This window comes from Eucalyptus grandis, chromosome 1, assembly GCF_016545825.1.
Source record: "Eucalyptus grandis isolate ANBG69807.140 chromosome 1, ASM1654582v1, whole genome shotgun sequence".
Classification (NCBI taxonomy): Eukaryota; Viridiplantae; Streptophyta; class Magnoliopsida; order Myrtales; family Myrtaceae; genus Eucalyptus; species Eucalyptus grandis.
In genome coordinates, this window is record NC_052612.1 from 11,518,861 (window position 1) to 11,531,953 (window position 13,093).

General features: G+C 39.5%; 1 protein-coding gene across 1 annotated transcript; it reads left to right on the forward strand.

The window, feature by feature from the left end:
• Positions 1-6,506: 6,506 nt before the first annotated feature.
• LOC104433752 (anthocyanidin 3-O-glucosyltransferase 2) lies at positions 6,507-9,197 on the forward strand. The gene is given in 3 exon segments (XM_010046616.3): positions 6,507-6,837; positions 6,840-8,106; positions 8,350-9,197. Coding segments are annotated over 2 exon segments (1,443 nt in total). The 5' UTR covers positions 6,507-6,638; the 3' UTR covers positions 8,084-8,106; positions 8,350-9,197.
• The last annotated feature ends 3,896 nt before the right edge of the window (positions 9,198-13,093 follow it).

Consider the following 13,093-nt stretch of genomic DNA (forward strand, 5'->3'; position numbering starts at 1 on the left):
AGTCTGAGCCTGATTCTGATTTTGTCATTAGACAAATATTAACATAATATTCATCACTTTCTTCGCATTCAATATCATTCAATGTCTCTACTTTGAGTGCCTTTTTGTATTTCTTAGCTCTTCCCTTTTTTTCTTCAACTGAGGACAGTTGGGTCTAATGTGTCCTTTTTTTTTTTTTTTGCTTTCAAAACAGATCACATATTTGTTGGCTTCATCATCCTCAGTTGATTTGTTTTGAAACTTTTGAATGATTTGCTTCTTCCAATTGTATCTTCTTCCCTTCTTGTTCAATTTTCCTGAACCTCCTTATCATAAGTGCTAGCTCTTCATCGTTCATATCATCTTCAAAGTCTGTATCATCATAATCATCGTTAGATTTTAAAGCAATTGACTTCTTACTTTTGGGATCTTCTTCCTCGTTAATTTGCTCCACTTCATAAGACTAAAGAGTGCCAACCAGCTCGTCTACAGAAAGCAGCATGATCCTTTGAGTTTCCCTTATTGAAGTCTTCACATGATTCCAGTCTTTGGAGAGTCCACGCAGCAATTTGTTAACCTTCATTAGTCCTAAGATTGGTTGTCCCTGATACTCTAGACCATTTACAATCTCTGTAAAATGACTAAACATGTTAGTGATAGATTCTCATGGCTTCATCTTGAAGGCTTCATAATGTCCAAGTAGAATATTAATCTTTGTTTCTTTCACCCGATCAGTTCCTTCATAAGTAATATGCAGCCTATCCTGGACTTCTTTGGTTGTTTCACAAGAAGAAATTATGTTAAACTCAGTAGGAGATAAAGCACAATATAAAGAGTAAATTGCTTTAGCATCAAAAGCTTGTCTCTTTGTTATTTCTTTTTATGTCATCTCACTAGCGTTTGTAACTTCTTTTCCTCTTTCTGAAACTAATGCAGCTTTAGGAATTATTCATTTTTGTACCACATCCCATTCCAGAGTATCTTTCAATCTTAGGAATGCCTTCATCTTGTTTTTCCATACATTATATTCCTTTCCATCAAAGTAAGGAGGTCTGGTGTTGCTTTGGCCTTCAACCAAACCTGGAGCTAACATACTAGCCATAGATCTTTAACTCATAAGTAAAAACACTTCAATTGAATGAGCACACAAGCTTTGATACCAATTGATAAGGCTAGTAAAAACACCTAGAGAAGGGTGAATAGGCGTTAAAAAAAGTTTTGCTAGACTTAACAAATTAAATCGTCTTTTGAGAATAATAGACTAAAGATGTAAAAGACTATAAACAGTTATATAAAGCTACGAAATAAAGTAACAGTTATGGGAAAGAGAATTGAAACACAAGGTTTATAGTGGTTCGGATTACACCAAGCCTACGTCCACTCTTCCGCACCGACAGGCCACTGGCTGAATTTCACTAAGGATCAAAAAAGGATTTTACAGTCTCACGTCCTTGTTTCCACGGTGTAGAAACCCTACTACACTTCCTCAAGGTCTCACAAGTGTTTGATCCCTCTTTTGAGTACAACTTAAGCTCAGCGATTGAAATAGCAAAGAATTAGGAGCTTCAGACTTTGGAATTTTTCTTTCACACACACACTTGAATAACTTGAGCGTCCTCCTTATATACTCCCTTATGCCTTCACAACCATTGGCACTTACCAAAGGAGTTCTTCCAATCTACCCGTTGGATAGAATCAATCAAGAAGATCTCGAGTTATTTAAGGAATGTGATGATAATCCACCAATCATGCTCACTCATACAATCAGGATCTAGGTTTCCATAAGTAAAACCTTCCAAGTATACTTCGCCAATCAATGGATCTAATTATCCGAATTGATAAGAATAATTAGTCACAAGGTGCTATCTCTAGCTGTAAGATATTCTTCAATCGTATGAACCAAATCCTTAAAGATAAACTTGCATCTAGATAAGTCTTCTCTTCGTCGGTCTAGATATTGTCAATGAGGGTAGACTTTAAATCTTGAGCTGGAGGTCTTTAGACTTTGACGATAGAGTTTGCAAGTCTTCAGACTATACTTATGGAAACATTTTGTCAACTTCAAAATAATAAGGAAGTTTTCTCCAACAAACTTCGCATCCCTTGTTTGCCATTCATCACTTATCTAAAGAATGATGAGTGTGGAATCACCATAAACTTGGAGTCTTTTAACTTCATGTCAATGGGCAACTACAATCCAAGGATACAAGCTTCATATTCAGAAATATTATTGGTACAAGGGAATATCAGCTTCCCAGCCACTAAGTAGTGTTGGCTAGCCGAGGATATTAAAACTGTTCTTGTACTAGAACCAAAAAGGTTGACAGTACCATCGAAAATACATGGTTCACTTGTCATGTGAGACCTGGTGGATTTGTTCATCAACTTCATCCCAATTATCAGGTTTCTCAGGATTTTCAGTTAGCATATCAACTATGGCCCAACCTTTGATGAACTTCTATGCCATGTTTTGGTTATCAAACTCAAAAGGTGGTATTTGTCATTTATCGTGTGACATCTTGAAATTCGAGCCCTCTAAGAGGTGAATGAATGTGAATTTCGTCAATGCATTGTTGATTGATCTCTACTAACCTTGAGAGGAAAGGCTAATGAGCACAGAACTCGTATGACTAAAGAAGTTGACCTGGGAAAACGACTTGACCATGAGACTTGCGTGAGGATGATCCTATAGATAGGCAAGCCTAATTTGAGAACGACTAGAAGTCAATTCGCGGACAAAACATAATGGAACGACGGGTGATTTCGTTTACTGTTATCGAGCCCGCAAACGACCCTAGGTTGATCCTCAGTAATTGTGCACTTTGAAATAAGAATCTATCCTCCACAATTTCATGTAATCAATCTGAGTTGTACCCAAAATGGCATTAGGGTGAAATTGACATGGCATGAGGACCTAAAATTGGACTTTGAATTATTATGAATGTTCGGGACGGACTTTGGATGTTCGGACCAAGGAAACGAGCCCATGTGGAAGTGGGCCGAGCAAAGCCAATGTGGGCCTTAGTCCCAAGATGGGACAACCATCATAATAGGCGCAAGAAAGCAAGTGAGCCCATTGGGCCTAACTAACCATTTCTTCTTCCAAGCCCATTAGTAAACATTAAGCCCATTTGAGCCCAATCAATTCCCTAGCCCATTTCTTAGGCTTGCCTATCATTTTCGGCCCAAGGGCAAATTGAGAATTTGTACAAGGTGGAAATGACCATTTTGTCCTTAAAAGCATGTTGATAAGGCAAGAGAAGAGAGAGAAGATGAGGTCATCTTGCATGGGGACTTGGGGATGCTTTATGGGACTTAATGAGTGCAACAGCTTTCCCATCACTCTCTCCCTCCCCTCCTTCGGCCCTCTCTTGACCGACCTCTCTCTCCCTTATTTTCCTTCTTCTCATCTTTCGGCTCCAGCAAACCTTCCTTCAAAAACGTGAGTGGCGCTGGCGGTGGTGTTCACAAAACATTGTTCACACGCACTATTCACCTGAGAATGAAAAGTGTCTAATTTCATGTCCTTTGACATTATGAGGTGATTTGAGTGTATAAATGCATGGGCATTCGCATGAATCAAGTGATTTTTACAAAAAGGAAATAATTGATTGTCTAAGAGACATTGGAGATGGACCGCTTTTACATGATGAGTATGGTGACATAGAGCCGATCATCGCGGTCAACAAGGAGTTTGGCCATCTCCACCATTGACACTAGGTGGTTGATGCCCGGACATGGGATGAACAGGAGCTCGATTTTAGCACTCATGAAGACGATGATGCATTTGAAAATTCTTCTTTTCCTAACTAAGTTCACTCGGTAGCGAAGATGATAATGAGTTGGAGGCTCTTATGGACTCAATTAGTGGGAAGGAGGCAAGAAGGCAAAATGATGTGAATAGGAAAAGAAAAATATAATTAAAGGTGATATGGAGGGAATATAATAAATTATTTTTTAACATATAGTGAAAATAAACTATATTCCCTAATTTCTTATTATTATTTCATACCATTAGTGCCATTCATAATATTTTAATCGACAATTTCTTTACCTTAAATAAGGGAAAATTATAAATAAGGGCCCAAAGTATTATTGTTTTCTCAAATAAAAGTCTGAAATAAATCTTATTTCAAATAAGAACCCGAAATAGTCAAATCATCTCAAATAAGGAGCTAAAGTGACTAAATCATCTCAAAAATGGCATTTTGTTAGCCAAAATTTTATAACTATATTTTGGTAAAAAAAATATAATTTTATTTTTATATCTTTTTTTTCTTTTCTTTGCCTTTTCCTTTCTTTTTTCTTTTTTTTCTTTTTTCCTCTTTCCTCACCGAGCCATAGCCGTCGATGGCTGGTGGAGGTTGCTCGCCTCATGGTCGAGCCGCCCTCGCCGGTGCCGGGCAACCCAAGCGAGGCGACCATTGCCTAACGCTAGATTAGGCAAGGGTAGCCTCACTTAACATTGGTGAGGACGACCCTCGCCCGATGCCAAGTTTGCCCTCATTGAGGGAGGGGGGGCTACCCTTGCCAACCTACGTGAGGGTGTCCTTCGCCTAAGCTAGTGAGGAATGCCCTCACATGATGCCAGCGGAGGCTTCCTTCACTAGCCTAGGCCCCGCCTAAGGTTGGTGACCTCCTCCATGGCTGGTGGATGGAAAGGGGAAAAGGAAAAAGAAAGAAGAAGAAATAAATAGAAAAAAAAAATTAAGTTAAAAGATAAAAATGTCCTTCGATTTGAAAGGTTTTACCCTTTTTTGAAATTGATATAATTACTTCAAACCTTTATTTAAGACAAGCTCCATTTCGAACCTTTATTTGAAATGATTTGATTACTTCAAATCCTTATTTGAAATAAGGTCCATTTTTAGGTCCTTATTTGATAAAATAAAAGCACTTCAAACTCTTATTTGAAATTTTTCCCTAAGAAGAAGTTACAATATTGCAAATAGAATGGAAGTCTTAGCTATTCTGTGAAAATTAGAGAGATTATGCACAAATTTGACGGTTATCTCATTTAATCTATACAATTATAATTTTTAAAGAAAAAGGACAATTTGAAACTTAAAAATGAGAAATGTTTTCTGAAATATAGCAGAAATCGGCTAGTATATAATGAAAAGAAGAGCAATAAAAAATGCATAAATTGTTGTGAAAGAAAAAATAGTAAAGTTTTTCATCCTCTCAAAGTATTATTAGAATGCCATCATGCTGGGATCACCTTAAGTTCTAATGTAAATCTGGACATGTATAACCCTAACTCATATGTTATATGATGCACCTAATCTGACTAGTATAATAGAAAGTCATGATCCCATTCCATTCTTGGATTGCTATGAGTCGATTTGAGCATATTAATTACAATATTTTGTGGCAATATCTTTTATCTATTTAGTCCTTGCTTATTTACTTAATGATGAGTTATAAGCATGTTATGTTCTATCTTTGTTTACATGTAATGATGAGCTAGTCTCAACATGAACTTGGCACTTTGTTTTTCTACAAAGTGGTCTTCAGATGATCACCATACGAAAGTCATTTTCCCCATTTTGTCGTGCCTGGCAGTCCATCGATTCCCGTGCCCGAGAAGCTGGCTTTCATGGCATTTTTTAGATTAAGTTAAATAATTGGAGTTAATTTCTCATTCTTAGGTTTAAGCGTGCTTGTCCGGGCGAGGCGTTGTACAATTTTACCGGCTCAAGTTATTTTCTTTTCCCATACTATATTTGTTCAATAATCGGTTTGTTCATTTTTTATTTGCTTTAGCACTGATGCAGGATATTTAGATACATGTTTTAAGAATGAAAAATGATAATATATATATATACACGAAATAAGTTTTGGAGGATAGCAACGCATGCAAAGTATTTATTCTGCTCAATCACATTCTCCACAGTCAAGAGCATACATAAAATGTAGAGTGCGCAACCTTACTCTGATACCAATTATATGAAATTTGGAGATGGAACTCCGATACTCCTTGTTACGTATGCGAAAGTGTTGTGGCAGTAAAATAAGATAGCTCGAGACACGCTCGATATACCAAAGTCCAATTAGGACTTTTCTTTTGACCAATGAATTGCACCTGGAACGATTCCAGCTGTCTTCAAAGATAGAGTCGTATAAGGACCAAAGTCCAATATGGACTTGAACTATTGTAAGCTCAGGTCATTGTCCGAGAGATAGACACCATGCAATAACTTCTCAATTGAAAAGATATTATATGGTCCATAACAACTACATAAGCTGAGCTCATTTAAATTATTGATTATGTAGACTATATACTATAAATTATTGAGTCTAAACGACTCACGGACCATGCAATAACTTATAAATTTGTCATGATGTGACATTTATCATATGAGCCGCCCCATATTTTCTTCTTGGAATAATTGCTCGAGTTTATCGAATGAATGTGAACCCGAAGCGTCCTAATTTTTAAATTTTTCGGTGTCATGGGGGATCCATTAAGCGTTTTTAATGAAGTAAAAAGATGGCAAGCTAGCAATAATCCAACAGAATCGAGTCAAACCAACGGCGATTCCGGCGACAACTAGCAGATTTAGGTCTATAAGAGCCTTCTCCACCTGGTTATCCTTCGCATCCAAGCTAACTCGGCAACGGAAGAGAAGAAATTTCGAAGGCGTAGTCATCGCAATATGAGTACTAAATCTCATCTCGTGTTCATCCCATCGCCGGGCCTCGGCCACCTGGTGTCGACAGTGGAGATCGCCAAGCTCCTTGTGGACCGTGACGGCCGGCTCTCCATCACTATCCTTATCATGAAGTTGCCCTTTGACTCAGAGGTTGACTCCGCATTGAGTCGCTCGCGGCTTCCATCGCTGCAGGTATCCACTTCGTGATCCTCCCTCGGCGGAATCCCTCCCCAGATACGTCCCGAGTGGCCTTCCTCACTGACTTCATTGAGAGCCACAAAGCTGACGTCCGAGAAGCCGTGGCTGACCTCAACATGTGCGGCTCCCCACGGCTAGCCGGCCTTGTCGTTGACATGTTCTGCACCACGATGATCGAAGTGGCCAGCGAGCTCAGCGTCCCTTCCTACGTGCTCTTCACGTCAAGTGCTGCAGCTCTCGGCTTGCTACTGCACCTCCAGTCGATCCAAGACGAGCACCACATGGACCTGACAGAGCTTGAGGGCTCAGACGCCGAGCTGGACTTCCCGTGCTTCAGGAACCCACTGCCTGCTGCCAAATTCTTGCCCTCCGATGTATTCATAAATGAAGCTGGCCGGCTACTTTTGAGCCACGCCCTACGGATAAGGGAAACAAGAGGTATCTTGGTAAATACATTCACCGAGCTCGAACCACATGCGGTGGAGGCCCTGGCGGGCCTCGGAGCGCCCCCGGTGTACCCCGTGGGCCCCATAGTGAACATCAAGGTTGAGAGTAGAAGGGGCACGGAAGGTAATAACAGTCCGAAGGGTTTCGAGATCCTGGAGTGGCTCGACCAGCAGCCAGAAACGTCTGTGGTGTTCCTGTGCTTCGGAAGCTTTGGGAGCTTTGACGAGGACCAGGCGAAGGAGATTGCTCGCGCGTTGGAGCAGAGCAGGCGCCGCTTCCTGTGGTCCCTACGTCAGCCACCTACGAAGGGCAAGCTGGAAGCCCCCCATGACTACGGGAATCCGGCAGAGGTCCTGCCCGAGGGGTTCCTGGAAAGGACAGCCAGGGTTGGCAGAGTGATCGGTTGGGCCCCACAGGTTGCGATCCTGAGCCACCCGGCCATCGGAGGGTTCGTGTCCCACTGTGGGTGGAACTCTACCCTAGAGAGCATATGGTTCGGCGTGCCAATCGCCACATGGCCGCAATATGCAGAGCAACAACTCAACGCATTCGAGCTGGTGGTGGAGCTCGGTCTGGCGGCACAGATCAAGATGGATTATCGGAAAGATCTTGCCAAAGGGAGCAACTTCGTGACGGCAGACGAGATAGAGGGAGGGATAAGGAAGTTAATGGAGAGCCATGAGGCCGCGGAGAGAAGGAAGAAGGTTAAGGAGGTGAGCGAAAAGAGTAGGAAGGCTTTGGTGGAGGGTGGCTCATCTTACTTGTCTTTGGCTAGCTTCATCGAGAATGTCCAGAGACAATGAGACTTCGTTTGGCTAGGAGACTGGTTTGACTACTTTTCTTTACTTGCTTTTATAAGTTAGTATTTTGAATCTTCGAGTACTTGGGAGTGTGCGTTGTAGTGATCTTGTGACTATAATCCATGTTAAATATGTCATAAGGAGAGAACAGATCGTCTGGGTCCGGCCATGAGTTGCTGTTCATTATGGTGATGTCTGTTATTTGCAAAAATCACAGTAGATATAAAAAGTGTTCAAATATCAATTAATATCTATGAAGTTTTATGCAGCCCGAAAGAGACTTCCGTGTACTCGCACCCCTCAGTGACCTGCCTCTGATCATGAAGCTGCCACGCGAGTTTCGGTCTTGCCATTCACGACCGGACGCGATGCCTCGCTGACTCTCGATGGCGTGGCCACACCCCCTTTCGTTTCGATCATCTCCCTCGGTTCCGTCCCATTTCCGAGACCAACCCTAGCAAGGTCTGCACCGAAGGCTGCAAGCCCAACGTACTCGCCGAGTCCTGGTCAAGTCCCAACTCACCTCAGAGCTCACCGGGTTGTCCTCGACAAGTTCTTCACGATGCCGACGGATGTGACGAGCGAGCTCCAGATCCCCATCTACGTGCCCTTGGACCCCACGGAACCGTAGAGGATCGTTCTCAGCCGGAGTACCCAGCTGGGGTGGGGTCACACGGCGGTCTGACAGACTTCACTATCTTTTTCCTCTGACTTTTTATGCTGCGCTCATCCTGCGGCCCCTCGAGATGGAGCATCAGCCCAGGAAAGTAATACCCACTTTCCTTTGAGCAAGTTTCCGTTGTGGGACTTTTCGGAGGTCATGATTGGCAAGTGCGCTCCGTCAATGGAAATGTGGTATGGATGGAATATAATTAAATAATCATTAAGGAAAAATGGAAATAGAACCAATATAAAAAAATTTAAAGAAAATTACACCCGTCCCTCCACTGCTTTTTTCTCTTTTGTTTTATTGTCTTTTTAATTGTTTATGAACTTTGACAAGGGGGATTCATATTATTTTAATGGATGATGATAGTATAACAGTCAATGTTATTGTTAAAAGTAACGGTGATATGTGAATCACCAGTGCTAGCATAAAACCAGCTGCAAAGGAGGGAAGGAAATTTTTTTTATCCTACCTTTTCTATCAATTAGATCTCGTGGCTTACATGCCATTGTTACTCAACAATAATAACAGTGACTGTTACTTAAGCATTTCCCTATTTTAATTGAACTGATCGGACATTTTCTTCTTGTCTTCATGCCGGAGCGAGAAAGAGAATCCCAAACATGTTAAATGGGATCGACGGTGAGAGCCATAAAAAAGGAATCCAATCTATTATCTTAAAAAGAAATGAATGAGCAACAGTTTTTAGTATATTATGATAATAATAGTGTATTCTAGGCAGAAGAACAGCTCAAGTGCCATAACTTGGCACCGGGGGACACTTAAGTGCCATAACTTCAAAATGGTACACTTGAGTGCCAGTTTCGAAGTTAAATGGGACACTTGAGTGCCAATTTCGAAGTTAAATGGGACACTTAAGTGCCACTCCGGCGAAAATCCGACCAAATGGGCGACGTGGCAACTTTCCGGCGAGTTTGGTCCAAAACGGCGTCGTTTTTGCACGCCGACGTGGCGGAGAAAATGCAAAAACGACACCGTTTCACGTCGACGTGTAAATAATAATATAAAATTTAATTAAATTAAATTTAAACTTAATTTTATATAAAATATTCAAAAATTTAAAAAAATTAAGAAAAATTTAAAAATTTTAAAAAATTAAGAAAATTAAAAAAAATTAAAAGGGATTGAACGGGCGGGCGAGGGCTGAGCCCTCGCCGCCACCGCCTCCTTGCCATCACCGGGAAGGTCCGGCGACCTCGGCCGACCCTCCCCCTCTATCGCCGGCCCTTCCCGGCGATGGCGGGAGGCGGCGGCGGCGAGGGCTCAGCCCTCAGCCACCCGTTCGATCTCCCCCTTTTAAATTTTCTTAATTTTCTTAATTTTTTAAATTTTTTAAATTTTTCTTAATTTTTTAATTTTTTGAATATTTTAAATAAAATTAAGTTTAAATTTAATTTAATTAATTTTTATATTATTATTTACACGTCGGACGCGAAACGGCGTCGTTTTGCATTTTTCCGCCACGTCGGCGTGCAAAACGATGCCGTTTTGGACCAAACTCGTCAAAAATTGTCACGTCAGCCATTGGCCGGATTTTCGCCGAAGTGGCACTTAAGTGTTCCATTTTACTCGATATTGGCACTTAAGTGTACCATTATAAAGTTATGGCACTTAAGTGTCCCTCTGTGCCAAGTTATGGCACTCCAAGTGTCACAACCTCGTGTATTCTAGATCATAAAAAATTAAATAATAAATAACTATAAATTGTTATGGGATCCATTCCTTTAAGAATTCAAGGCTCACAACAAATTATTATTCTTATAGTAACCCAAAAATTGTTATGCTAGCAAAGCCCTATCTTAAAATAGGCAACCCAAAAAACTCTAAACTCGATGCCTTCGTTTCACAAAAAGTTGAGTTTTTGGAAAATGTTTTTAAAAAATGATTGCTTATATTGTTTAGAAAAATTACTGAAACAAAAAATGTTTTCATCATCAATAACAATCTATGTCTAACAATTTTCATGGGCAATGAAAAAAATTTCATTCATTTATTTTTGGAAACGATATAAGTAATTATTTTTTGGAAAATGTTTTCCAAATCACTCATATGCGAAACAAACGCACCCTTAAATCTTGTCCCAATTCTATCTCAAACTATAAAAACCACCAATTATAACTTTATTCCCAAACCTACCCTGAACTTTTTGTTAACTAAAAAAAAACACCACTCCTAATTTAGTTTCAAATCTATCTCCATTAACCCTTCATTCAAAAATATCCAAATGTTGATTTTGAGAATCAACACAACCCACGAAGTCCACATCTAAATATATCCGGATGTTGATTTCGAGAATCAACGCAACCCGCAAAGTCCACATCCAAATAACTGACTACTTCCAATTTGTTAATCCGTTTATACAAAAGCATGTAGCCTTTGGTACCTTGAAGGTATCTCATCACTTTCTTTATAGCTCTCTAGTAATTCATATCTGGATTACTCTCATATCTTCCCAATAGTCCACAGCAAAAGCGATGTCAAGTCGAGTGCAAACCTGAGCATTCATCAAGCTTTTAACAATAGAAGTATATGGAATGTTTTTCATTTATTCCCTTTATAGATTGATCTTCGGGCATTGGTTCAAATTGAATCTGTCACCCTTCACAATGGGTGCTATACTTGGTGAATAATCTTTCATCCAAAATCTTTCTAAGACCTTATTGATATAGGTTTCTTGAGATAGTCCTAAAATTCCTCAAAGTCTATCTATATGGATCTTAATGCCAATAACATAAGATGCCTCACCCATATCCTTCATGTCAAAACTCTTAGAGAGAAATTATTTCACCTCATGTAGTAATCCCTTATCATTGGTTGCAAGTAGAATATCATTCACATATAGCACAAGGAAACAAATTTTGCTCACACCGACCTTTTGGTATATACATTAATTCATGACATTCTCTACAAAACCAAATGAAGAGATGATATCATGGAACCTTAAGTACCATTGACGGGATGAATGTTTCAAACCATATATAGATTTCTTAAGCTTACACACCAAATGCTCACATTTGCTAGAGGAGAATTCTTCAGGATGTAATTCCATATTAAAATGGACAACCAATGCTAAAACAATATGAAGATAATCTTTTTTAGATGTAGAAGAAAATGTCTTCGTGTAATCGATTCATTCCTTGTGAGTGAATCATTTGGCAACGAGTCTGGCTTTATATCTTTCAATGTTACCCAATGAATCATCATTAGTTTTGAAGACCCATTTACAATCAATGGCCTTCGCACCATCAAGCAACTCAACTAAATCCCAGACTTCGTTAAATGCCATAGAACTCATTTCTTCCTTCATGGCATTGCACCATAAATTGGATTTATCATTGTCCATGGCTTGTGAAAATGTTTCAGAATCATTCTCATCTCCAATATTATAGTTAGATTCTTGTAAATACACAATAGAATCACTAAGAATTACTGATTTCTTTATTCTAGCAGATCTTTTTAATGTTGCATCAACATTCTCTTAAGGAGTGTGTTGCTAATTGCTAAACAATTGGATCTACTAGATCAATGTCAATAGGTTATAGAACTTCAATGATTGGTTGTTCATTATCCGGTTGAACTAAATGGGCATTATGAACAATAACTAACCTTATATTTGAGGTGGAAGGTTGAGTGTTTGAATGATCTTTATTAGGAACAATGTCCTTTAATCAATCGCTCTCACTAATCAAGTCATTTTCAAGGAACTTAGAGTTCCTTGATTCCACAATCTCAGTGGTGCAAGATAAACAATAAAACTTGTATCCCTTGAACCTTTTGGCATATCTAATAAAATACCTACTTATGGTCCTTAGGTCCAACTTATTTTCCTATGGATTGTAAACTCTTACTTCAAATGGGCATCCCCAAATGCGTACATATTGCAAACTCATTTTCTAATCTTTAAATAACTCACAAGGTGTCTTTGGGACAGCCTTGATTAGAACTCAATTTAATATATACATTGTCATCTTAAGTGCTTCATTCCATAAAGACTTAGGAAGTTTGGAGCCACTAAACATACTTCGCACCATATTTAATAAAATTCGATTTCTTCTTTATGCTACATCGTTTTGGTCGAAGAACCAAACAATACATTGAACAACTATCCCATGCTCTTGAAAAAACTTCGCAAATGGATCAGGTGCTTGTCTATCTTCAGTGTATCTACTATAGAATTCTCCACATATATCTAATCCCACGATCGTAATTTTCTTGCCACATTATTTCTCTACTTCCGCCTTAAATACCTTAAAGGCATTTAACGCTTCATGCGTATTATGAAGCAAGCAGAGATATAAGTAATGTGAGTAATCATCTATGAAATA